We start from the raw sequence: 25453 nt of genomic DNA on the forward strand, positions 1-25453 counted from the left end.
AATGTCTGAATCCTGGCAAGGTGGAACTGGAAGGACCAACATGTCTGTGTCCCTAAGTCCTGCTCACAATTCCAGGACTCTTGGTATTTTAATCAGGGGTAGTAAAATTTTATGGGTAAAAAACAGGAGCAAAACGTCCAGAAGTCTTTGAATCAAGTAGCTCCTGTTTGTCCTAGGGCATTGTAGCTAAGTTTCCTAAAAGTTCTTTTTTTTTTTTTTTTTTTTTTTTATGAGGGCGTTTCAAGACAGGGTTTCTCTGTGTAGCCCTGGCTGTCCTGGATCTCGCTCTGTAGACCAGGCTGGCCTCGAACTTGCAGAGATCCACCTGCCTCTGCCCTCAAGTGCTGGCACTAAAGGCGTGCACCACCACCGCCCCGGCTAGTTTCCTAAAACTTTTAAAAACCCTAGGATAGGGGAGTGGTGGAGCAGCCCAGATTCCTGGTTCTGAAACCAACTCAAGATCCGTAAGCATCAAGAGTCCCCTCCAAGTGCTCAGATGCACTCCATATCAACTAGAGAGCAACTCCCAGAATTCCTGTGAACCAGCCTGTACTGACAGGACTCCCTGGAGGCTTGGTGTGTTTATACCCGGAAGATCAGAGAAAATGAAGCTGAGGTTGGCTCTTCTGGTCTCTGAGAAAGAAGCTAGACTCCTGGGCACTCATGTCCCCCAAACCAGAGTCGACCCTTGGATTACAAACCCACAATTCCAAGAATGCCCAGGGGAGGCCCACCCTCTGGCCTAAGAGGGAAGGATGAGAGTTTGAAGTCTGGGTAGAGAACACCGGGGAGGTGGGGTCTGTAGCAGGGCCTACCTCACCCAGGAACCAGGTGGTGAGGAAGCCAAACAGGACAGCGTCATTGGCCTCACGGTCGTACCAGGGCACCCCGATGTTGCAGGTGTCCCAAAGCTCACCCTTCCAGCGCTCCAGGGCCCAGGCTGAGGCCCCCACATCCAGGAGCACCACTAGGGGCCCCCCCTCGATCAGCCAACGCCCAAAGTACACCTGGGAGAGAGGCAGAGGGAGGTTCCGACAAGCCAGCCTTAGGTCTCACCCACCACCTTATTCCCGAGTCTGGTCCCCGAGCTCAGCCAGCTCACGCTCCCTCGCCTCACTGGTACCCGACATAATTGCAGCCCGCCACTTTCTCCTCGTTCTCCTGCTTTGTAATCTGTAGTCACACGTCTGACAACTTTCCTACCCATTGCCACGTTCCTAAAACTCGATGTCCCTCTGTCCCAACCCGGCTTGGTCCTGCCAGTCTCACTGGGGTACCCCTCCCCCCCCCAGCTGTTGTCTGCCCTTTTGCTGGGAGGGGTCTATTATTAGGAACAGCTGCCCTGGGGGAGGGATGTGGCCGCTCTGGGGTCCCGTGGGGACATGGTGTGGCCTGACTGGCTGCTGGAGCCCACCCCGCCCTGCACCTGTCTGTCTTCCAGTCCCTAATTCCATGTGACTTCCGCCTCTCATGGCCTCTCCCCCGAGGACAGACACACCTCTTTAGGCTTTCTCCTTCTCACCTGCCCTCCCTTTCTCTCTCTCTCTCTCTCTCTCTCTCTCTCTCTCTCGATTTTTCAGGACAGGGTTTCTCTGTGCAGCTTTGCGCCTTTCCTGGATCTCGCTCTGTAGCCCAGGCTGGCCTCGAACTCACAAAGATCCGCCTGCCTCTGCCTCCCGAGTGCTGGGATTAAAGGTGTGCGCCACTGCCGCCCTTGTTTTTCTCTTTACGGCCCTCATCTTTCTTTCCTTTTTGTTTTTCAGGACAGGGTTTCTCTGTGTAGCTTTGGAGCCTGTCCTGGAACTCTCCCTGTAGACCAGGCTGGCCTCGAACTCACAGAGATCCTCCTGAGTGCTTCTCTTAAGAGTGAAAACAGGCCGGGCGGTGGTGGCGCACGCCTTTAATCCCAGCACTCGGGAGGCAGAGGCAGGCGGATCTTTGTGAGTTCGAGGCCAGCCTGGGCTACCAAATGAGTTCCAGGAAAGGCACAAAGCTACACAGAGAAACCCTGTCTCGAAAATCCAAAAAAAAAAAAAAAAAAAAAAGAGTGAAAACAGGGGCCGGGCGGTGGGGGCACACGCCTTTAATCCCAGCACTCGGGAGGCAGAGCCAGGCGGATCTCTGTGAGTTCGAGGCCAGCCTGGACTACCAAGTGAGTTCCAGGAAAGGCGCAAAGCTACACAGAGAAACCCTGTCTCAAAAAACCAAAAAAAAAAAAAAAAGAGTGAACACAGGGACCTGCTGGGCAGGGGCTCTACCACTGAGCCACACCCCTAGTCCCTCATGGGGGGTTCTAGGCAGGGGAATCTATCACTGAGTCACACCCCTTGCCTCCTATCACTAGTTCCCGGATGGGCTCTCTCAGACTCTATCCCTCCCTCTCTTCATCAATAGTCCATCTTTTTGCCCGTCTGGCTGTTGTTCTTTATTTTGTTCATTTATTTCGAGACAGTATCTTGTTATGGTCCAGAGTGCTGGGGTCACACCTAACACCTGGCTCTGGCTATCCTGATGTCTAGCTCCAGCTTGTTTCTACCCTGTGGGTCTGAGCAGCTAAAATCCACCTGCATCCATCTTTTCACAGACATCTGGTGCCCACTGGCCTTCTTCACCAGATCCCATACCTGTCCATCACTTTTCTTCCCTAGGTCTGCTGGGAAAGCGCTACCCACTGTATCCATGCCTTCCGGTTTCCATTCTACTCTCTGTTGCTAGGCCCCTGCTGGCAGGTCATGTTGGTCCATTCCGTCCGCCCCAGCCCCCGTGTCCCCCCCCCCACTCCCGTAGGCTGTGTCCCACCTTACAGCCCTTGCTGTTCATGGAGTCCAGAGTCCTCTTCAGCTCAGGCGTTGGGGGCTCCAGTAGCTCCACCTGGGTCCTCACACCCTGCTCCGTGTATGGTCCCACAAGGTAGTAGTTGTCACCCCATTCATCCCCTGTCACCTTCGCCTTCGTCTGCAGCACAGTGTAGATGCCGCCCACTGTGGGCCAAAGTGCAAAGGACAGACAACCCCACCATTGGTCCATAGCTCTGAGAGCTGCCTGCGGGGTGACGGGACAGAAGACCAGCAGGAGCCCACGCTTGGGAATCAGGAGGTAGGGGCTGGGGCTTGCTTGGGTCATGGACAGCGGACCGGACCGGAGGGCAGCCCTCCTGGGTCTAGTGGAGACAGGATGTCGAGGGAGGAGCAGGCTCCAGTTAGAATCATGGTCCTGGGACAGGAAGGGCTCCTAGTCTGAGGGAATTAGGAGCTGGGAGAACAAGGATCAGAGACCCATGTTCACTCTCTGTTCTTTTTGTTTGTTTCTTTGTTTGTTTGTTTGTTTGTTTTAATTTGTTTTTTCAAGACAGGGCTTCTCTTGTAGTTTTGGTGCCTGTCCTGGATCTCTCTCTGTAGACCATGCTGGCCTCAAACTCACAGAGATCTGCATGGCTCTGCCTCCTGAGTGCTGGGATTAAAGGCGTGCGCCACCTCTGCCCTGCTAAGACCCAGGTTCTAAACTCCCAACTTTCAGATGCACTGGGAAGAATGGTACATGGCCCCATTTAGCTTCTCACAGTTACCTAAAGGAACCTGGAATTAACATTCCTCACCTCCAGGGGCCTTGACTAGGCTCACTCAGGGCTGGGCCCTGCCCCTCCTGTGACCAGCAAGCAGGTAGTGGTCCTGGACCCCATACACACAACTGGGGACTGTGGGTTCCTCCCATCCCAGCATGCAAGTGAGCTGGGCCCTAGGGAGACACCTCTCCTCTTAGGAAGCCATGGCTCAGGCCCTGGGCTCCTTCACAGCCCGGCATTCAAGTTCCCAACTCTTTCCTACCTTGGCCTTAGAATTCTAGCCTCCCCCTCCCCCATCTTTACTCTACAGTGGTCAGGTCCGCCATGCTCCCTGAAGAATTCATGAATCCCAACTTTTAGGAGCAGCTCTTTCTAGTCCACAGTCACATCCTCTGGACCGTAGACCCGAAAGCTCCAATGCCCCCCAGGGTTACATGCATCAGCTCTTCCCCTTTTAGATCCCAGGTCTCTCTCTCGGCCCTCGAAAACCTCCCTCCAAGACCCAGGAATCTTTCTCTGAGTGCCTTCTCCCCTAGATCGCAGGACCTGAAGCCTCCTTCCATCTTAAGAGTAGTCTCTTGTCCCTTCCCCCCAGGGCCTAGGACGCCTACTCACAGAAGGACACAGAAGTCACAGGCGCTTTTCACAGGACCCAAGCGTCCCCCCACGGTAGCTCTGTGTCCGTATGAATCAGAGTTTTGGGGCCCCATCCTCGCCTGCCCTTCTCGGTCAAGGGACCGAGGCTAGCGTTCTCACCCTTGTTGGCCACCTCCCAGGCCACCTCGAAAAGCACTGTGTTCTCCGGGTCGAACTCATCTTCCCAGTCTTCCAGTCCTGGGAGCGAGGACATCGAGAGACTGCGGCTGAGAGGCATGGCTGCTGCGAGCGGGGCACTTCGCGCACCAAAAATGGAAACCAGAGAGACCGGCTGGAGATGCACCGGACTTGGTGTCCGGCCGGGTTAGCGGGTGTCCCACGGGAAGCTTGCAAAGCACTCCGCTTCCTATTGCACGACCGCACCCCCGCCGCGGAGCGCTCCGACTCAGGTAGGCAGCGCGGCGACTCTGAGTGGGGCGGACAGCTGCAGTGGCGCCTTGCGGCCGCCAGGAGGCGCTGCCCGCCCTGCTGGTCTAGCGCGATTGGTCCGCATCAGGGGGACGGGGGCTGCGGCGTCTTCCTATTGGCGGATGGGATCCAGTTTCTCTGGCCAGACCCTCCCGGGATCTGCAGGGGGCGGGGCTTGCTGCCGCGCAGCATGGAAGCAATTGGCGAACAGAACTGTCAGTCTCAGCTGGGGCCCCAATTTGGGGAGGAAGGGCGGATAGAGACGAAAGGGATCGTGGAAGACGTGTGGTTGCTACAAAAAGTGTTCAGAATTTTGCAATCGGTCTTAGCGGTTGGGGGGCGGGGAGGCTGGGTACAAGAAGGAGGAGCAGGAGACGTCAGGAACCCGCCCAGGACCCAGACACCCGCCTTCCGATGTAGCCTCTGGGGTGGGCGCGGCCTAGTGTACGCCCCCCGGAGATTTACATAGTTTATAAACCATAGAGATGCCTGGATGACCGGGGAGCCTAGAGAGAACAAAGGCAGCTCCTAGCCTATTTCCGTTTCCGCTGGGGCATTGGCGGTTGGTGTGCATCATGGCAACTGTGGTAAGTGTTGGTTGCATGTGGAGAACTAAGAATAACCTTCGTTATGGAGTCCGAAGGAGGCGGCTGGAGAGGACTCTTGGGTCTGAAGGGAGAGTGATAAGGAGGATGCCTGGCTTTGAGGGAGGAAGGGTGGGGAGGACTCACGAGGGAGGATGCTGAGGAGGATCCTGGGTCTGAGCAAGAGATAAAGAGGAGGACTCAGGTATCTAAGGGAGGAGAGCAGAGGTGGGTGCACGAGTCTGAAGGGAGAGGGCTGAGGAGGTCGCGTGGTCCTCAGGGAGGCTCGGGAGGACACATGGGCAGTGTTGGAGGAGATTATACCAAGGGAGGAGGGCTGGAGCCTGAATCCTGGGTCCGAGGGAGGACTGTGAGTGAGGCCTGGTCTAGAGGGGGACGGGGAGGGCATCTGGGTCTGAGGGAGGAGGGCCGGAGGATGCCTGGACGGAGGAGGGCTGACCTGGATCTGAAGGAAGAAGCTGGCGTCTTGACCTCTGCGGAAGGAGAAAGCTAGTCGTGTGGCCTTAAAATCTGATGGAGAAGGCAACTCTATTACACCAGGCCGTGGTGGCGCACGCCGTAATCCCAGCTCTTGGGAGGCGGGGGCTGGTGGATTTCTCTGAGTTGAGTTCCAGGCCAGCCTGTTCTACAGAGACAGTTCCAAGACAGTCATGGCTACGCAGAGAAACCCTGTCTTGAAATACAACAAAAAAGAATCCTAGGTCTGCCAGGCCTACACTGTTAGTCCCAGCACTCAGGAGGCAGAGGCAGACAGATCTCTGAGTTAGAGGACAGCCTGGTGATCTACAGAGCAAGTTCGAGGACAGCCAGGGATACACAGAGAAACCTTGTCTGCGGGGCAGGGAAAGAATCCTAAGTGTGTTGGGGGAGTCATGTGGATACTCGGGATTTCTCTTTTTCTTTTTATACACACACACACACACACTCAGGATTTCTCTTTTTCTTTTTACACACACACACACACACACACACACACACACACACACACACACGATACTCAGGTTTCTATGTGAATGAGTAAATAAACAAGAGCCTGGGGTGGCAGAATCTTGGCTCCTCCGCACATCATGTTACAGAAACTCCATTCCTCTTCCTCTTGATGCAGTCTGTGGCCAGTTCTGCAGTCTTTTGTCCCAGTGTCTATGAAGATGGTGAGGCTGGCACCCTGAGCCCTGGAGAGAGTAGCCAGTATTAACCTGTGCTGTGGACTTGAGAGCATGTGTCCCATGGACGGGAAGATGTGTCAGGAACCAAGAGTGTGTGCGAGAGGAAGAGAAACAAAGTGTGGGGTCAGAGCTTGCCGTTTCGTCCAGAGAGTATTTGCATTTTCCAGAACCTCGTACAGGGCACATGTCTGTGTGAACACACAATTATTTGGATGTTAAAATGAGTGAGTAAACCCCAGGAAGTGAGACCAGACATCCTGGGCCTGGCTTCAGTTCCCCAGACTCCAGGTGAAGAACTACTGTGGCCGTCTGGTGGCCTCAGTTCCGGTGTCGAGCCCAGTCAAGTTGTAGGAAGCGCAGTGGAGAATGTTGGTGTTGCCATGGTGAGGAGAAGGAGGAAGGAGATGAGGGAGGTGGGAGAAACATCTGAAGTTCTGTCCTTGCATTGGGCTGTCCCAGTGTGTGTTGTTTTTTAATTCCCCGTTCCCATATGGCACGGATGCAAGACTTCAGCTGTATTTAGACTCAGGTCAGAGTTCCCGAAGGGGTTCCTGGCAGTCACTTCAAGTTTTTTGTTACTTTTTAATATATATCTTAGGTTTACTATTGTGTGTATTTTATGTATAGGAGTTTGTATGTGCATCATGCACTTTCAGTGCCTGTAGAAGGCCAGCAAAGGGTATTGGCTCTCCTGGAACTGGAACTATGGATATGAGCCACCATGTTGGAACCAAACCTGGGTCCTCTGCAAGAGCAGCCAGTGCTCTTAACCACTGAGCCGCCTCTCCAGCCCCTACTTTCATTTTTCTTTGTATGGGTAGTTTCCTGTGTGTGTGCCTGGTGCCCACGAAGGACAGAGGAGGGATTGGAGCCACAGATGGATGGGTACTGCCATGTGGGCGCTGGGAATGAACCTTCCTGGACCCTCTGGAAGAGCAGCCCTGCTCATAACCACTAAGCTATTTCTTCAGCCCCATATTATAGCTGGAAACTGAACCCGGGTCCTCTTCAAGAGGAGTGAATGAACACACGTAAGCCCTGAGCCATCTCTCCAGCCCCTATTTGGTTTTTCGAGACAGGGTTTCTCTGTGTCTTTGTGCCTTTCCTGGAACTCACTCTGTAGCCCAGGCTGGCCTCAAACTCACAGAGATTTGCCTGCCTCTGCCTCCCGAAATCTGGGATTAAAGGTGTGCACTGCCGCCACCACCATCTAGTCTAAATTATATATTTTTATTGATTTTGTGGGCATGTGTATTTGTGTAGGTGACCGCTCACCAGGACTCATGTACACTTGCAGAAGTGGTTTCTCTCAGTCCACCACGTGGGTCCCAGAAATGGGATTCCAGTGGTGGGGTTTGGAGGCAGGCACCTTTACCTGCTGGTTCCCTCAGAGCTCCCCGCACCCCACCACCCACCCCCCCACCCCCCGCCAGCACAGTGAAGCCTTGGAGGCTTCATTGTCACTCTGACTCTGGCTCCTGCGGTGCTTCTGACCTTTGACCTGGCTCCATCCCATGACCCATGGCCTCAACAGTTTGAAGGTGCTCCAAGATTGCCAGGAACCCCTTGGACAACCCCTGAAGCCTGGTGACAGATCCACAGCCTTCACATTTTGGGGGTTATGTGTATGTGGGCCTAGACATTTCTTCCTGAGCCCCGAGGGTGGAGCCAGCATGAGCACAGTCGGCACCATCGTGTCAGCCAGGGATTTCCGCGGGCTCCTCTTGACTGTGTGTCTGAAGGCGGGAGTGTACCTGCTGTCCACAGCGATACAGCTGTTGCTGCGTCCTCAGCCCGGACTCACTCAGTTATCCATCCAGAAAACGCCCTCAGGCTTGCCTGCAGGCAAGTCTTGTGGAGGCACTGTCCTTTCCCTCCTTCCCAGGCTTTCTCTGTGAAACAACCCCAACTGTCCTGGAGCTCGCTCTGTAGCCCAGGCTGGCCTCAGACTCACAGAGATCCACCTGCCTCTGCTTCCCAGGTGCACCACCACCGCCTGGCCCCAGGGAGGCAGTTTCCTAGTTAAGATTATTCTTCCCTAAGGACTCGAGCTTGTGTCAAATTGACATAAAAGTAAAACTGACCATCATAGAAGGGTTTGTTTCCTGGCTCGCAGTTGGAAGGGATACAGTCCCTGTGACAGAGGGAGCCCGAGGCAGCGGGTCACGTTGCATCCTCAGTCACGAAGCAAAACGATACGGTTAGGGTGGGTCTTCCCATTTAGCCCAGTCTAGAAACTCCCTCACAGATATGCCCAGAAGTTTGTTTCCATGGTAATTATAAACTCCATCAAGAGGAAACCCCACAGGGAAAAAAAAAAAGATGAAATATCACAGGGTGGAACACAGTCCCTCACACAGCATGGAGGAGTTCTACCCCTGGCCTATACTTTGCTGGGTCTTGAATTTTAAAAGGTGTTTGTTCAGCAGTGGACAGAATTGACTTTGAAGACAAACTTCTCAGGAATATCTGTCCGGAGAGTTGGGGTTCTTGGGTGTGGCCTTTGCTTGCTTGCCTTATGAAGGGCCTGTGGAGTAGTCCTTTGGGGTCTTGTGCTCCTGGAGCCCCCCAGCCTCCTACAGAGACAGTCAGTTGGAAGGACTGAACAGCAAGAGGCAAGCTGTGAACATTTGCAGAGCATCCTGGAGGTCTGTTCAGGGAGGAGGCATGCCGAGCATTGTGGTTTCCTAGAGGCATCACAATATTTCGGAATGTGCAAAGGTCTACCATCTGGATTTCTCTGTCTCGTTTCACTCTGTAGCTTGGGCTAGCCCCAGATTTAGAGCATTCCTCCTGACTCAGGCTCTTATCAGACACCCCCAGTGTTCCCACACCTCCCTCCCTGAGCCTTTGGCAGCCATTACTCTACTTTCTATTTCTGGACTTATCTCTTTTGGATACTACATATAAGAGTCACTCAACATGCAGGTCTTTAAAATCATGTTTTCTTTTATGTGTATGGCTGTTTTGTCCCCATGTAAGTCTGTGCCTGCAGAGGTCAGCAGAAAATATTGGATCTCCTGGAACTAGAGTTATACACAATTGTGAGACGCCACATGTGTACAGAGGACTTAATGTTGGTCCCCGGAAGAGCAGCCAGGGAGTACTCTTAATTGCTGATCCAACATGGAAGAGCCCACTCAGCCATTCAGTGTTCTTCCCAGGCATATCTGGTATCAGAGCATCACTCCTCCTTTTTATGGCTGAATAATATTTCATAAATGAATAGAACATATCCTGCTTCTCACTCTCCGGTCACCGAGCATATGGATGTGTGTGTGGCTTTGGCTGTTGTGAACATCGGTGTGCTTGCTTTGTGGAGAATTCCAAGGGCTCAGCCATTCTAGGAGGTCTTTCCTCATGTCTCTCCTCTGAGAGGGGATGGTGTTAGCTGCTGCTTCCAGAGCACAGATGCACAGGAGGCCCTCCCTACCTGGTAGGTGTTTGGTGGACAGCACTCTAGCATGTTCAACTGCGAACATGGAGTCCAAGTTAAGCCAGAGAGGTGTGGACTGTGCTCTTCGTGGGACATGGACCTAACAGGAACCAGAGCACTGGTCTGAGAGTCTCCTGGGCCTCTCTGTAGTGGGGCTCATCACTGCCATTAGTGACAGCACAGGGGTGGGGTGGGGTGGGGGTCTGCGCCTGGACTGTTGCCTGCCTGTGAGGGAAGGAATGTAAGGGAGCTCCTGGGAATCTCACACATCCATCCTCCTTACCTGCAGGCAGCCACCACCAAAGTCCCTGAGATCCGGGATGTGACAAGAATCGAGAGGATTGGTAAGTGAGCGGGGTCAGGACCGGGGAGACCACTGCTGCTGAGTGTCCGGACAGGCAGACAGGAAGGACGTGGTGGGGCCCTCATCCCAGGCGATGCTGGCTGCCATAGGCCGGATGCTTCCATGAGGTTTCTGGAAGTTTGAGGAGCATCTGAACCACGTCCCTGCACACAGAGTGCCTGTGGTCAGATGCTTCCTGAGGCTGGCCTGGGCCTGCCTCGTTCCTGGTGGGTTCAGGCCCCTGCCTGCAGAGCACCCAACAGATGGCCATCCCTATTGAGGTCACCAAATCTCAGAGCAGCTCAGACACAGCTCACCACCTGCAGCAAGCCTGGGGTGCAGGCTGGCAGGGGTCTCCGGGGAGTCCTGCTGGTCTACTTGTTCAGAGGTCACTCATCACCTCTAAGACATAGCAGAGGGCTGTGGGCTCCGAGTGCCGGCTCATGGTGGACTCTGAGCACCTCGGTTTTCTGACCTGCAAAGTGGAGCGAAGACAATTGCCCCTTGTGAATGTTAAGAGTCACTGAGAGACTGTGGGCAGATGTGGTGGCTGAGGCAGACGGGCATGGGTTCCAGGACGGCCTGGGCAACTTTGTGAGACCCTGTCTCTAAAACTTAAGACAGTGGTTTAAGCATGGGCCATCGATGCTTCCCTGTTTAAAGGGCAGGGACCTGTCCCAGCTGAAGACCTGGTAGAGACCAGCTGCGCGGGTGACGACTGCCCTTGGATGCTCTCTGTTGAGGCTTCGTCCATGTTAGGCAAGCTCTCTACCCCTGAGCTGCTGCATCCTTTAAGTGTTCTTCTTTGTATGTTTTTGTTTGTTTGTTTGTTTTTAGAGACAGGGTTTCTCTGTGTAGCTTTGCGCCTGTTCTGGATCTCACTCTGTAGCCCGGGCTGGCCTCGAACTCACAGAGATCCGCCTGCCTCTGCCTCCTGAGTGCTGGGATTACAGGCGTGCGCCGCCACCGCCCGGCCTTGTTTTTTTGAGGCAGGATCTTTCTACTTACTCTCTGTGTAGCTCTGACTGTCCTGGAACTCACTCTGTAGACCAGGCTGGCCTTGAACTCACAGAGATCCGCCTGCCTCTGCCTCCAGAGTGCTAGGATTCAAAGTGTGCACCACCACGCCTGGCCTTGTTTTTCTTCTTGAGGCAGTCTCATGTAGACCAGGCTGGCCCTGAACCTACTGTGTAGCTGAGGGTGACTTTGAACATCTGACCTCCTGTCTCTACCTCCTGAGTGTTGGGGTCACAGATGTGTACTGCCATGCCTGGCTGATGAGTTCTACTTTATTGAAATGAAACACCCTCCCATTCCCAATGCTTGAGTAGGACCCAAGGATTCACACAGTTCCAGGGCTTGCCGAATCCCATCTCCACCAGAACTCACTTTCAGGGTGTGGTGGCGTAGAGATGGGTTGTGCCTGGGTCTGGCACCTGTGTTCTTTGGGCTTATTACGGAGCCATCTGGTGCACAGGGGCTCCTGTCCTCACCTCTTCCTGGATGGGGTCTGGACTGGGGCCTTAAGCTGTCTGTGCTCTCACCCCATCCCTGTGGGTGGGCCCAGGAATGATGGTGACATGCTCTGGCTTGTCAGGGTGATGTGGAATAAGAGCCCGGGGAACCGAGTACCAGTGTCTTCCCACTCTGGCCCTCACCGTTAGTTCTTGGACCCAGTACCTGGGACCTTGGTAGCATCATTCAGCTCTTGGATGCTGAACACTTAACTGTACGTGCTCAGGCCTCTTCCTGGCTTCATTTGACCGAGAGGGCAGCCTGAGCTCTGAGGGAAGCCCCTGACTCTGAGTCCACACAGCGTGGCCTGTAACCAGCCAGTGATTATTCCCTTCCTCCCACACAGGCGCTCACTCCCACATCCGGGGTCTAGGACTGGATGATGCCTTGGAACCAAGACAGGTAGAGCTATGGGGCTGGGTACGTGGGATGTTCCTGCCAAGTTGAGCAGGGCTATTCCTGTCTTCAGAACTCTCGAGTCTACACTAAAGCAGTTCAGCCACAGTAATGCACACCTGCAATCCTGGTGCTAGGAGGCAGAGGCAGGCAGATGTCTGTGAGTTCAAGGCCAGCCTGGTCTACAGAGTGAGACCCTGTATCAAAAAAAGAAAGAAAAAGAAAACCTTGTTTTTCCAGCAGGCAAGGTGGGGTGGGAACACAGCGGTGGCTCTGGAGGCCGTCAGTCACTTTCCATGTCCTCTCACCTTCCACTCTACAGGCTTCCCAGGGCATGGTGGGGCAGCTAGCTGCCCGGCGTGCAGCTGGCGTGGTGCTGGAGATGATCCGAGAAGGGAAAATCGCAGGGCGGGCCGTCCTCATTGCTGGCCAGCCAGGCACTGGGAAGACAGCCATCGCCATGGGTAAGCGGCCTCATGGGGCAGACATTCTCCTCGGGAGTTAGGGACAGGTTAACTGTTTAACAGACAATCATAGAAGCATCAGGAAGTTGTCTGGGGCCACTGAGCAGTTATACGGGGTCCCCTGACTTCTAGCCTCAACATTTTCTACTTCTCTGTTGCTATGTTAGGGTGACCTTGTATTCCAAGAAGGCTGCTGACGCTCCAGCCTTCCCCGCTCTAGTCCAGGCCTCAGGTGTAGCCGCCCCGTGGGGAAGCGTGTGCCTCTGCATTTGTGGTTCTAGCTCACAGTGCTGTAGAGCAGGCTGCAGCTCTAGCTGTCTTAGGCTTGGCTGTCCTGGAGACCTGCCTGCCGACCCGCCTGCCTCTGCCTCCAGGGTGCAGGGTGAAGGTGGCTGCCACCACGCCAGCATTGTTTTGTAATTTTTAATTTTGATCATTGCTGTCTTCATAAAGTGGGGGTTCTGGGGATAAGGAAGAGGGTGAACACTGGACAGACAGACAGCCTTCTCTGTACTGAGTCCACTAGTGATTGAGGATCCCAGCTGCCTCTCTTCCTTGTGGAACTCTGTCCATCCTTCAGAATCCTCCTCGGGCATCTCTGCCTCTGAGGCTCTCCCGACCCAGCTATCTCTCACTCCCACCTCTGCTAAGACTGTGGGGCCAGGCACAGAGTCAAGGCTCCATCCAGAATCGGTTCAGAAATAGCAGTCACCCAAAGAAGTGGCCATGTCACCGTGCCCTGCAAGGCGATGTGTGCTAAGGTGGAAGACTGCAGAATGTGGAAACTAAACGGGCTGGTGGGCGGGCAGGGAGCAGAGCACAGGTGGTTTTGAGGAGTCAGGAAGAGCATGGCCCACCACCGTGTCGGGGACCCGGGGCCAGCAGCCACAACTCACTGACCGCTGCTCCCCAGGCATGGCCCAGGCACTGGGTCCCGACACACCGTTCACAGCCATCGCAGGCAGTGAGATCTTTTCTCTGGAGATGAGCAAGACAGAGGCTCTGACTCAAGCCTTCCGCCGTTCCATTGGTGTCCGTATCAAGTGAGTATCCTGTGAGATATCCACTCTGCTTGCCCAAAATCCTGCTCAGGGAATCGGTGTCGGGCCAGTCTGACCCAGGCTCTGTTGTCTGTCCCAGGGAGGAGACAGAGATCATTGAAGGAGAGGTAGTGGAGATCCAGATTGACCGGCCAGCCACAGGCACGGTGAGTCTCAGTCTCAACACTTCCTACATCACCCATATTCATGGCCAGGCCACCTCCAGCCAAAGGGCAGGGTGTCCCAGGGCCGAGGTAGACTTTCTTGTAAAATGAGAAGCTAGCCAAGTGAGTGTGTGAGCTGATGAGTTACTGTGGGGACCATGAACCAGATGTTTCTCTTCCTGCAGAGCTCTTTTGCTCTGAGGCCCACCCAGGTGACCTACCTCCGCACACTTCCTGCTTCCCAGATGCGTCTGTCTCTCTGTCTGTCTGTCTGGCAGTTGGCTTTGTTCTGCCTGGTTATAGGGAGTTTCTGGGGTTTTCTGTGCTGGGTCAAACCTAAGGCCCCGTGTGCCCTCGGCAGCTGCCCAGCTGTCTTATTTCCTGCCTTTAAAGTTAATGCACTGTTTTAATTTAGAGAGTCAACAGTCTAATAGGTTCTCCTTCGTCCTGTTTTGCAGTTGGTCTGAAATCTCGTCTCTAAGGACTGAGGTGAGATTGCACAGGGCTGATGCATCGAGTCTAGAGGCTCTTGGAACTTCCGTTGCAGGAGTTGCTAGGGTGGAGCCTCCGGTCCGGGCCGTGTGGGCCCTTCCACAGCCCCGCTCAGTAGAAACCCGCCGTTTCAGAGCTAGTGGCTTGGTGGCAGTGCACTCGGGGTCATGCAGCCATCACCACCTCTGTCTCGTTCTAGAATTTTCTATTACCCCATGAGAACATACACATGTCTGCCAACAGCCCTGACTTCCTCCTACCCCAGCCACGTGATCTCTTCCTGCCTCTGGACCTGCGGGTTCTGGATACTTTGTATCAGTAGGAGTGTAGGGCAGTGGGTGATCTCCTGGCTTTGAAATGCTGTGTTGCAGCTGAGCGTGGTGGCGCACACCTTAATCCCAGCACTCGGGAGGCAGAGGCAGGTAGATCTCTGTGAGTGTGAGGCCAGCCTGGGCTACAGAGCGAGATCCAGAACAGCCAGGGCTATGGAAAGAAACTCTATTTTGATAAATAAACAAACGCTTGCTGCTGGTTCTTCATGTGACGTTTCAGTTTCTATTGGATGCCTGAGGAAAGAAGTGCTCCAGCCCACTGACCTCACCGTGGTCACTTTCCACTTGTGTGTCGTAGGACCCTCCTTTTTTTCGTTCTGTGTGTGTGTGTGTGTGTGTGTGTGTGTGTGTGTGTGTGTGTGTGTGTGTGTGTTGTTTTTGAGAAAGGATCTCAATATAAACCAGGCTGCCCTTGAACCCTCAGACCCTCCTGCCTCGAGTGCTGGGATTAAAGATGTGCACCCCATACCCAGCCCTGCGTGTACTTGTGTGTGTGCACACTTGTTCACACATGCAGAGACTAGAGGATGATGTCAGGTGTCCTGCTTTGTCATGCTGCTTTCTTTCTTTGAGACAAGGTCTCTTTCTGACTTAGAACTAGGCTGGCAGCCAGAAAGCTCCTGTGACCCTTTTTTCATCCCCAGCAGCACTGGCCTGCATGTGGCCATGCCTGATTTATTATTATCATATTATATTTTATTTGTTTATTTATTAGCATGGGTACTGGGATCCAAATGCTCTTATCTGCTGAGCCATCTCTCCAGCCCTCTACCCGATTTTTTTTTTTTTAAGATGCAGGGTCTCATGTAGCCTAGACTTGCCTTGAACTTGTTATATAACTAAAGGTGACTTTGAGTTTCTGATGCCCCACCTTTGAGAGCCAGGCTCCTAGGCCTCACCGTGCCTGGGTTGTGTGGTGCCGGGGAAGGACCTCAGGGTTTTGTGCATATATAGCTATGATTTTTTTCTCTTTCATGACTCAGTGGGTAAGAACATGTATTGCTAATCTGGGACCCAAGTTCAGTTCCCAGCACCCCCAGCCACCTGCGACAGCAGTTCTAGAGACCCAGTGCCCTCTTCTGGCTTTTGGGCCCTGCACTCACGTGCACAAATCCACATATAGACACACATATGCTTGCAATTAAAGAGAATCAAACGTTAAAATATTTGTGTACAGATAAACCCAGGTTCCCCTTAGTCCGCCTTTAACGGTGCCTCCTACTCTACAGGGGCCAGAAACAGGTAGTTGATTCCCTGAACCAGGCCTGAGTAGTATAAAGCATGCTTATGTCCCGAGGAGAATGTGTGGGTTGTTTGTTTGGTTAATTTTTCAAGACAGGGTTTCTCTGTGTAGCCCTGGCTGTCCTGGAACTCACTCTGTAGACCAGGCTGGCCTCGAACTCAGAGATCTGCCTGCCTCTGCCTCTGAGTGCTGAGATTAAAGGGGTGTGCCACCTTCCAGCAGGATTTTTTTTTAATTAACCTTTTATAAAAGGTTTTTTGTTTTCTTTTGGTTTTGCATTTATTTAGTGTGTGTAGAGGTCAGAGGATAAATTGTGGGAGTAGTTCTTCTACCATGCGGGTTCCAAGGTCATTAAGATTGGTTTAAAGCCCTGCCCACCGAGCCGTGTGCTGGCCCTGTTTCAGTTGTCTTCACTTTGTAATCAACAAAAATGCTTGTTTTCTGCTGTGGTTAAATGCTCGGGAGGCTGAGGCAGGAGGTCTTGTGATACTTTGTCTCAGAAACATAAGAATAGGGCTGAGGATGCGCAGCTCAGTAGTAGAGGGGTCTAGGGCCAGGGCTTAGTGCCCTTCATGCTGGGCACGGAGAGCCATGCCAGCACTTGGCACTTCCCCCCACTCTTGAGGGCTCACAGTGATGCAGCAGCACACATTGGGGGTACAGTTTGGCACCCAGGTAGCCACCTTCCAAGGCTATCCCCTCCACGAGCTTCCTGTGCCATGGCAATTTTGAAGCTGTGGCCACAAAGGGATGAGGTTCTCTAAGCATTTCCTGGTGTGTCCCCTCAGGGGTCCAAGGTGGGCAAACTGACCCTCAAGACCACAGAGATGGAGACCATCTACGATCTGGGCACCAAGATGATCGAGTCTCTGACCAAGGACAAGGTCCAGGCTGGGTGAGCCACTGGGGCCATGAAGATGGCTGGGGCAGTGAGAGAGTCTTCTTCTCTGTTTTGTTTTCCAAGACAGGGTTTCTCTGTGTAGCCCTGGCTGTCCTGGAATTCCCCTCGTAGACCAGGCTGGTCTCGAACTCACAGAGATCCACCTGCCTCAGCCTCTGCCTCCCGAGTGCTGGGATTGAAGGCGTGCGCCCCCGCCGCCTGGGCCTCTCACTCTTTGCTATTGCTCCTGCAGGGATGTGATCACTATTGACAAGGCCACCGGCAAGATTTCCAAGCTGGGCCGCTCTTTCACACGAGCACGTGACTATGACGCCATGGGCTCCCAGGTACTGGCTGACCCCTCACCTGGCACTGGGACGTCTCTATATCTTGTCACATCAGGGGTCTGGATGCTATGGAATCTCCCGGTGTGGGGCCCCGGGGCCTGTGCCCTGCTGCCCTCACCCCTGCCCTCGGCCCTCTAGACCAAGTTCGTGCAGTGCCCAGACGGGGAGCTGCAGAAACGCAAGGAGGTGGTGCACACCGTGTCCCTCCACGAGATTGACGTCATCAACTCTCGGACTCAGGGCTTTCTGGCCCTTTTCTCAGGTCAGCTTTCTCCTCTCCCGGCACACACCTCCTCGGTCTTTCTTCCCAGACCTCCTGTTTGCCCTCTGTGCTCCATTTGGGTTTATCATTCCCTGCGCTGCCCTGAGTCCCTCCTCAGGTCCCTGCCTCTGTCTTGTGTGGGGCATTCCAGGGTCCTGGGCCTGCTGCACTGCAGCCCTGCTCCGTGGCATTTGTCTTCCTCTGTCTTTGCCCACCCCTGGTCCTGGACACAGTCTCTAGTCCACTGATGCCCCCCGTCTCCCGCAGGAGACACAGGGGAGATCAAGTCCGAAGTCCGAGAACAGATCAATGCCAAGGTGGCTGAGTGGAGGGAGGAGGGCAAGGCGGAGATCATCCCTGGGGTGAGTGCCTAGAACTGAGGGGGGCAGCTATGACCTGGGGAAAGAAAGGGGTGCAGGTGAACTTGATCTGTGCCCCGACGGCTTCTAGGTGCTGTTCATCGACGAGGTCCACATGCTGGACATTGAGAGTTTCTCTTTCCTCAACCGGGCCCTGGAGAGTGACATGGCCCCTGTCCTCATCATGGCCACCAACCGAGGCATCACCCGGTGAGGAGCTGTCGAGGTTTCTGGGTGAAGAGGGACTCTGGACCAGGGGTTGATGGTAGCCTGTGGGTAAATAGACTGTCTGCTGAGTGCCATGGATGGTACCCTAGCACCTCCTCTCCGAGGTTGCCTTCGCCGTTGTCCCCACAGTCCTGGGCAGATAGAAAATCTGTCCCACATGCAGTTCAGAACTGTTGGTCAAGGCACCCAAAGAGGCTGAGTACAGGAGCGTCTATTAGACATGTTACAAACTGCTGTGGTCAGTCAGGTCACTCAGACCCAGATACTTTGACCTCAAGATGCTGTGGCGCGCCCACTCCAGCAGCAGTCCTAGCACTGTGGAGGCTGGGCATGGGCTACATGAGACCCTTTTCTCAAAGAAAACAGGTCTGAAGCAATGGTTCCCAGGTTAAGAGTACGTAGTGCTCTTGCAGAGGACCTGGGTTTGGGGAGCCAGGAGGGACAGGGCTCCGCGGCCAGTCTCCCTCTGGTGGTGGCTCATGAGCTTCATCAAGCACATCAGCCTGTCTCATGTTTTTACCATGGCATCCCCTCCCCCATTATGTGGCAGGGCGTGTGTGCAAGTGTGAATTGAGGAGTGTGCCCAGTCCATAACAGTAGGTCAGATTCCCTGCAGCTGGACTTATAAGCGGTTATGAGCTACCCAGTGTGGGTACTGGGAGCCCACCTGGGCTTCTGCAAGAGCAGTGTGTGTTCTTAACCATCTCCTCAACCCCTTTTCTGATTTACGTTTATGTGTGTGTCTGTGTATACGCTCACAGGCATGTGGTACCCACGATGCCACAAGAGTGCGTCATATCCCCTGGCACTGGGGTTAGAGGTGGCTGTGAGGGTGCAGAGGGCCGACAGCACTAGCAGGCTGTGGCCCGGCAACCTCACCGGCTCTGCTCTTCACCCCACTCCGTCCCCCACTTCACAGTAGGCAGCAAAGTCGGCGACTTGCCCAAGGCCATAGGTTTACGGTGGCAGGGTGCAGGAGGGGCAGCTTTAGACCAGGGCACCGAGGGCACCCAGTTGTGAGGTCCGCAGCGGCTGAGCGAGGTCCTGCTCCCAATCGCTTTGTCCTCTGATGTCCCCTGCCGTCCCCAGTCAGTGTGCCAGCTCTCCCCGGGCCCGGAGAGTGCGTGAGTGGGAGGTTGGAGTCTGGCAGCTGGAGATCAGCATCCTAGCTGTGGCTAAACTGCCTGTGACTGGAGCAGATTGCTGTGGGTCCCACTGCCCACCAAGAATTCCCTGTGCAGCAGGGAACAGGGCAGCCGCTAGCCTGCTGGGGAGGCCTGTGCCTACAGGTGATAAGAGTGCTCATGCAGTTAGTTACTTAGCTCTCGGGTGGGTGTGATGGCCAGCACGGTTTCCCGGAACATCCATTAACAGTCCTTCCTGACCCCCAGGATCCGAGGCACCAGCTACCAGAGCCCCCATGGCATCCCCATTGACCTGCTGGACCGCCTGCTCATTGTGTCGACATCCCCCTACAGTGAGAAGGACACCAAGCAGATTCTGCGCATCCGGTGGGCCACCCCGGCCCTTTATGGGGGACACGGAGATTGGATGGGAGGGATTCCCCCAGACTTCTGTATCTGGGAAGACCAGTGTGGCATCCTACCCATGGGGAGAGCTGGGGGGCGGGGGCGGGAGACCCCCCCCTGGGCCTGCAGAGCTTTTTAACCTCCTCATCTGTGGTTCTGCGATGTGTGTGTGTGTGTGTGTGTCTGTGTGTGTCTGTGTCTGTGTGTGTGTACGCGATGTGGGGATGGGTGGGCTGCTGTGCCGTTCTGCCTGGCTGAGGCCTGCCTCCCACAGCTGTGAGGAGGAGGATGTGGAGATGAGTGAGGATGCCTACACAGTGCTGACCCGCATTGGCCTGGAGACCTCCCTGCGCTACGCCATCCAGCTTATCACAGCGGCCAGCCTGGTGTGCCGGAAACGAAAGGTGAGTCATCAAGTTAGCCTGGAGGGCCGAAGGGACGGCACATGGGCATTCAGTGGGAACCGAGAACCACAGTGATCTTAGAGGAGAAAACTGGGGGTGGGGGGGTCGGACCCGTGACCTCGTGCTGACACGAGCTGAGTCCCACCTGTCCCTAGGGCACAGAGGTGCAGGTGGACGACATCAAACGTGTATACTCCCTCTTCCTGGACGAGTCCCGCTCCACACAGTACATGAAGGAATACCAAGATGCCTTCCTCTTCAATGAGCTCAGTGAGTATCCCAGCCACCCAGGCTGCTGCCACTGTGGGAGAGGGCTCCATGGGAGCGCCCTGGACCTCACTCACGCCTGGCTCCCCTCTCCACAGAAGGCGACACAATGGACACCTCCTGAGCTGACCTCCACTCAGCCCTCCCCCCTTGTTGTCTACAAGTTCTGACACTGTGACTTTGTATAAAATGGTTGGAAACTGGAGCCCTGCTGTGTTCCTCGGCCCACAGGACACCCCAGTGCAGTTGTAAATTAGCCTTTATTGGGAGGGGCAGTTGGAAGACCTGCCAGCTCCTCAGAGGAAGAGGAGGCCGGGGAGGTGGGGGAGGTCGCAGGCCAGCGGTTGAGCCCTGGGACCCCCGCAGTCAGAGCTGCTGAGACGGCAGGGCCCGCAGCGGCAGCTGAGGGCCACGGGGAAGGAGACCATGGGGTCCACACCAGGGGGGCAGCCAGGGAGGCGCACAGACGCGAAGCGCAGCTCACGGTAGGTGCACACAGGCTGGGGCACAGGCGGCAAGGCAGCCGGCAGTACTCGAACCTGGGGCCCAGGGAGAAAAACAGTGCTGAATGGTCCCGCACCCTGGCTCTGCGCTGAATACCCGCCCGATCCTCCCAACCCCCGCAGTAGCTATGACCCTGCCCGGGTGCCACCGCCGCCTGTCGTGGGTCTGGCCGAGGCCCCGGCCCACTTGGTAAGCTCACCGTGCTGGGGCAGTAGCCGGCACAGACGCTGGTGGTGAAGGTGATACAGACTGGGCAGGCCTCGTTCTCTGCAGCCAGGGTCGCGTTGACAGGCCGGCACAGTGGCCGCAGGGGGCCCCTGGAGGCCCCTACCACACTTGGGCTCAGCAACAGCCACAGTAGCAGCCCCTGGGACATAGCCAGTGTCTCAGTCTAGCCCTGGATTTTCATCCCGGGCTCTGGTCCCACTCGGTATAATATAGATCCTGGCCTTCAGGGCCCATCCCCTGCCATCAGATCCAGATCTGTCCTGCTGGGAGCCCACCAGCTAGGACACCCCCCCACAGGTCACAGGGCTGTCCATCTGTTCAGCCAGGGTCTGGTGGAGTTGGGAGACGTCCCGGGCCTCCACTCTTACCTGGAGTCTCTCCATTCTTGATGCCTTCCCTACCTTGGCCACCTGACTTTATACCTGCAGGGTGTGGGGGTGGCAAGGCCACCAAGCAGCGGCTGTAGGCTTGGGTAACCTGGACACTAATCTCTTTGGGGGCGAGAGACAGACAAGGTCAGGGAAGTGAGGAACCAGCTCCAGTGTCATGGTGACTGGCCTCATACTCAGCCCAGGTGGGAGCCCAGCGGACGTTGGGGGTGCAGGAAGGACCCTTGGATCCTTCCCCCCGTCACGGGAGGGGAAAGGGGAGAGTATCCTGTAGGCTGCTGGCCGGGCCCCTAAGGTGCTGGAGGCTAGCTCATTCTCATGCCTCCGTGCAACCTTATGGAAGGTACAGCTACGGCCTTAGGTCCCCCATGCCAAGTGGGCCTCCAACTAGACCCAGACACCTTCGACCAGAGGTGGAGCAACCGCCCCTCACCCAACTCCCTAATCAGGATGCATGGGTCCAGAAATGGGTGTGGTTTCAGCTATTAAACGCCTTGATCAGTAAGCTCCGCCTGGAGGAGGTTCCTCTGCAAGCGCGGGGTATGCCTGGGTTGACCTGCCCACAACCCACAAATCCGAGGCTGGAGTGTCTGCCTGGTGGGCAGGGCTCACATGCTCACACCAGCTCTGCCCTGGCACTCCCGTAGCGGGAGTTCTCAGTGCAGTAGGCCTTGGGCACGCTGTAGATGCCAGGCACTGGCTTCAGGTGGGGGCCTCCCCAGGGGGCCTCTAGTGGGCAAAAGCGGTCCAGCTTGCGGAGCGGGTGCACCGAGGGCCCGTAAGACTCCTGGGTCAGAGGCAGGGCCCCTAGGTAGGGCACAGCTGGCGGCACTGGGCGTGCCCGAGCTAGGCGCTCCCTTGGCAGGTGCAGCTTAACGTGGCGGGGGGGCTGTGACTTCGCCACTCTGTCCTGGCCAGGGTGTCCAGGCAGCTCCTTCCTGTGGGTGGAACAGCAGGAGAATAGGACCAAGAGCAGCAGAGTTCGGCTCCTGGAAATGGGCTCTTGCTGCCTTGGAGGGAGCTCTGGGTTCTGAACTCCAGAGTGGAGCTTGGGTCAGTACTGCGCTTCCTGTGTCTGCAGTTGGAGCTGCAGGGGAGAGGGGAGAGGGCTCACCTGGAGAAGTCTCGTAAAGAGGTGGTCAGGTAGGGCTGGAGGCGGCCCAGGACACCCGTCTTCCCCACCGTAAAGGGCTGGCCAGCCAGCTCTGGGTTTCTCGTCCAGGGGACTAGGGCCTGAGGAGCATCGGGAAAGGAAGTGGACAAGAAGGATATTGGTTGTACCCTATCAAAGCCCTCCCACTAGTCTCAGGCTTTGTGCCTCAAATCAGGGTCCTTGGGAGCCATGCACTCCATCTTTTTTTTTTTTTTTTTTTGGTTTTTCGAGACAGGGTTTCTCTGTGTAGCTTTGCGCCTTTCCTGGAACTCGCTTTGGAGACCAGGCTGGCCTCGAACTCACAGAGATCCGCCTGCCTCTGCCTCCCGAGTGCTGGGACTAAAGGCGTGCGCCACCACCGCCCGGCTTATGCACTCCATCTTAAACACTGGCCAACAACCCAAACTCCAGCTGCAGCCACACCCCCTTTCCAGTTCCCTCCCAGTCCAAACAGTTACCCAGACACTGGACATTAAGTGCATCTTGGATAACAATCCCACCTAACTGTTTCCTTGCCTGTAAACCCAACTTCCATCTGCTAACCTGGCCCTGATCAGAATATTCTAGTCCAGGTCTGAGGAGCGACTGCTTACCTTCGTTCATTGCACCAGCACCCCACAGCCTCAGAAGCAACGTTGAGCCTCCTCCAGAGGTCGTGTCAGTATCCTGACCCTAATCCAATACCTTTTAGCTACACCCTCGAGTGCAAGCTTCCTCCAGCCCAGCAATTGAGTCTGATCCCTAACCTCTGGACAGCCCAGGCTCCTTCCCACGGTGTCCAAGCTCGCCTGCTCTACCTGGGAAGGGCCCCCACGGTGGTGGTCAGCGAGCTCCGGGGGTTGGGGCTCCACAAAGAGCGGGGCGCTCTGGTCCAGACCTGGGCAGCCCGTGTACTCTGCCTTCGTCTCGCTGATCTGGTATTTTGTGTCCAGGGGGACACCCCAACCCTCGTGTCTTCTTAGCTACAAGAAGGTGGTCCAAAGACTCAAGGTGAGCAAGCAGGGCCTTCAGTGTCCAGCTCTCCATCCACCAGGCTGCAGGATTCCAGACCCCTACCTTCTCTGCCAAAGACTTGATCCCAAGTACCCGCCCAGGGTCCTCATGCTCTGCTGCCTTGGGCTGAGCACAGGGACCACCGTGTGTCTTGAGCCTGTGTGCCGAGCCTGAGGTGGTTTCCCATCTGTTGATGACTTCGTCAAAGGCCCAGATGCGCGGGTCGTGCCTCACGGCTGCGGGCAGGGGTGCCAGGACCGTAGGCTGGGGAGAAGGCGCATAGTTCAGCCCAAAGACCCAAGGAGGCTTCCCCTTTCCTTCCTCCAGGTCCTGGCCTGCAGGCAGGCTCCCGGCCCCGCCCCGTTCAAACCCAGAGCCTAACCCTTGAGTCCTCTTTCCTCCCAGCACACGGGTTTGTAACAGCACCCTTTTCCTGTCGCGCCCTGGGCCCTGGGTCCTCTCACCTGTAGAATGGGCGGAGGAAAGGGTGCCGGTGGGATCCTGTGGTGGGCGACCCCGCTGCTGGTGAGATGCCAGCTGGGCCAAGTTCCAGGAACCTCAGTTTCAGAAATGGGGGAACAAGGGGGCCCATATCGCAGAGCTAGTGTCCGGCCTGCCATAGTTCTCACACTCTCGGAAGTCAAGAAGTGGCTTGTTGTGGTGTGGCCGTTGCCCCTCGTAACAGAACCCGCCCACCCTCAGCCCAGCCAATGGCGTGGGGAGAATTCAGGGAACTCAGACGAAGATTTTGGAAGAGGAGGATGGAGGAGACCCTAAGACCGGTACAGAGACACAGATATGTGGGGAAGGGTGGAGACTCCCAAGAGAGGAGGAGAAAGGAGGCGGGAGGTCGGGGCGGGGGGGGACAGCACACACGGAGACAGGCTGATTCAGGGGGTGGAGAACTAAACGCCCCTTTCCTGCAGGGCCCCTGGCCCTGGGGCTGCCTCCTCTTCTGCCAGGCCTGCCTACCTCCCTACCTCGGGGTAACAGTTTCCAGACAGCTCTTTTCCATGAAGGCTGAAGGGCGAGCCTCCCCACGGCTGCCTGCCTTTCAGTTGGCTGAAAACTTCCACCTGGGTATGGAGGCTGGGGGGCGGGGGTGGGGGTGGGAAATACACCAGGAAACAAAAAAAGGGGCTCCTCACCCACAGAAAAGAGACAGGAAGTCAGAGAGACAGAGGGAGGTGGTTAGAGGGTGGGAATAAGGCCACCGTCAGAGCATCGGGGGCAGGTTCTGCCTGGCTAGTGGTCCAGGCTCACTCAGGGTGGGGGAAGCTGGCCTCCGAAGAATATGTTTAGACACCCTCCTGCGGCGCCATAGGCTGTTGGTCCAACACAAGGCTGTCCAGTCCAGCCTGGTCTACTGTAGAGAGGCCCTCCCTGTCTCCCAGGTGTGGATGCACACACCTGTGGTCCAAGCACTTGAGAGGAAGGTGGGTCGGGAGAGATGGATCAGCAGTTAAGAGCACTGGCTGCTCTTGCAGAGGACTAGGGTTCAGTTCCCAGCACCCACATGGTGCCTCACAAACATCTGTAACTCCAGTTCCAGGGGATCCAATATTCTGTTCTGGCCACTGCAGACACCATCATGATGCACATCATACATGAAGGCAAAACACTGAATACACATAAAATTAAAGAACTCTTTAAAAAATGTAAGGTCATCCTCAGCAACATACTCCAGTTCTAGGCCAGCCTGAGCTGCATGAGAACCTGTCCCAAGACATTTTTAAAACGAGATGTGTTGGGCCTGGAGAGATGGCTCAGAGGTTAAGAGCACTGACTGTTCTTCCAGAGGTCCTGAGTTCAATTCCCAGCAACCACATGGTGGCTCACAACCATCTGTAACGAGATCTGATTCCCTCTTCTGGTGTACAGGCAAACTTGCAGAAAGAACACTTTATATAATAAATAAAATAAATCTTAAAAAAAAAAAAAGGTGTGTGTGTGTGTGTGTGTGTGTGTGTGTGTGTGTGTCTCGGGGTCCAGGCGATGGCATGCTTGCCCGGCATGCAGGAGGCCCAGGTTCCAACCCCTGCACTTCATAAGTTGTAATGTCAGCATTTGGGAGGGGGAGCAGGAGA

The 25453-nt window shown here is 55.4% G+C and overlaps 4 protein-coding genes across 6 annotated transcripts in view; 1 reads left to right on the plus strand and 3 right to left on the minus strand.

The window, feature by feature from the left end:
- Gys1 (glycogen synthase 1) overlaps window positions 1-4855 on the minus strand; it is an 18141-nt gene extending 13286 nt beyond the window's left edge. The window contains exons 1-3 of the mRNA XM_006986278.3: window positions 4319-4855; window positions 2800-2981; window positions 816-1007 (exon numbers count right to left, since the gene is read on the minus strand). Of these exons, the coding sequence (XP_006986340.1) occupies window positions 816-1007; window positions 2800-2981; window positions 4319-4436 (492 nt within the window). The 5' untranslated portion in view covers window positions 4437-4855. The remainder of the gene's footprint in view (window positions 1-815; window positions 1008-2799; window positions 2982-4318) is intronic.
- Window positions 4819-20304, plus strand: Ruvbl2 (RuvB like AAA ATPase 2). 3 transcript variants are annotated; one of them, XM_006986277.4, is made up of 15 exons: window positions 4819-5214; window positions 10124-10178; window positions 12039-12094; window positions 12411-12552; window positions 13466-13595; window positions 13693-13759; window positions 16612-16718; window positions 16957-17050; window positions 17189-17312; window positions 17580-17674; window positions 17763-17881; window positions 19291-19410; window positions 19703-19832; window positions 19988-20102; window positions 20198-20304. In XM_006986277.4, the coding sequence occupies exons 1-15, from the start codon at window positions 5203-5205 to the stop codon at window positions 20221-20223; spliced, it is 1392 nt and encodes a 463-aa protein (XP_006986339.1). In that variant the 5' UTR covers window positions 4819-5202; the 3' UTR covers window positions 20224-20304. The 3 variants fall into 3 exon arrangements, with proteins under 3 accessions (XP_006986339.1, XP_015860364.1, XP_076431337.1); XM_016004878.3 differs by having other exon boundaries at window positions 4869-5214; window positions 20201-20304; XM_076575222.1 differs by lacking the exon at window positions 12039-12094 and having other exon boundaries at window positions 4870-5214.
- A 36-nt stretch (window positions 20305-20340) lies between these two features.
- On the minus strand, window positions 20341-21554 carry LOC102924256 (lutropin subunit beta). Its single transcript, XM_016004881.3, has 3 exons — window positions 21200-21554; window positions 20803-20970; window positions 20341-20638 (listed from the first exon to the last, which is right to left on the minus strand). Exons 1-3 carry the CDS (start codon window positions 21212-21214, stop codon window positions 20396-20398), a joined length of 426 nt encoding a protein of 141 aa, XP_015860367.2. The 5' UTR covers window positions 21215-21554; the 3' UTR covers window positions 20341-20395.
- Window positions 21555-21691: 137 nt separating this feature from the next.
- Window positions 21692-25288, minus strand: Saxo3 (stabilizer of axonemal microtubules 3). Its single transcript, XM_006986318.4, has 5 exons — window positions 23831-25288; window positions 23430-23630; window positions 23171-23335; window positions 22335-22453; window positions 21692-22158 (listed from the first exon to the last, which is right to left on the minus strand). Exons 1-5 carry the CDS (start codon window positions 23984-23986, stop codon window positions 21837-21839), a joined length of 963 nt encoding a protein of 320 aa, XP_006986380.1. The 5' UTR covers window positions 23987-25288; the 3' UTR covers window positions 21692-21836.
- Window positions 25289-25453: the final 165 nt, after the last annotated feature.

This window comes from Peromyscus maniculatus, chromosome 1 (genome assembly GCF_049852395.1).
Source record: "Peromyscus maniculatus bairdii isolate BWxNUB_F1_BW_parent chromosome 1, HU_Pman_BW_mat_3.1, whole genome shotgun sequence".
NCBI lineage: Eukaryota > Metazoa > Chordata > Mammalia > Rodentia > Cricetidae > Peromyscus > Peromyscus maniculatus.

What these genes read in the sequence shown, in the direction of transcription:
- Saxo3 (XM_006986318.4), bottom strand. Translation starts at nt 23,986, where the DNA reads ATGGCAGGCCGGACACTAGCTCTGCGATATGGGCCCCCTTGTTCCCCC. An exon ending in ACCGTGGGGGCCCTTCCCAG is followed by an intron (nt 22,454 to 23,170) that starts GTAGAGCAGGCG and finishes GATGCTCCTCAG; the next exon opens with GCCCTAGTCCCCTGGACGAG. An exon ending in TCTTTACGAGACTTCTCCAG is followed by an intron (nt 22,159 to 22,334) that starts GTGAGCCCTCTC and finishes TTCCACCCACAG; the next exon opens with GAAGGAGCTGCCTGGACACC.
- Ruvbl2 (XM_006986277.4), top strand. An exon ending in GAAGACAGCCATCGCCATGG is followed by an intron (nt 12,553 to 13,465) that starts GTAAGCGGCCTC and finishes GCTGCTCCCCAG; the next exon opens with GCATGGCCCAGGCACTGGGT. An exon ending in CTTTCTGGCCCTTTTCTCAG is followed by an intron (nt 17,313 to 17,579) that starts GTCAGCTTTCTC and finishes CGTCTCCCGCAG; the next exon opens with GAGACACAGGGGAGATCAAG.
- LOC102924256 (XM_016004881.3), bottom strand. An exon ending in CCGGCTACTGCCCCAGCACG is followed by an intron (nt 20,639 to 20,802) that starts GTGAGCTTACCA and finishes CCTGGGCCCCAG; the next exon opens with GTTCGAGTACTGCCGGCTGC.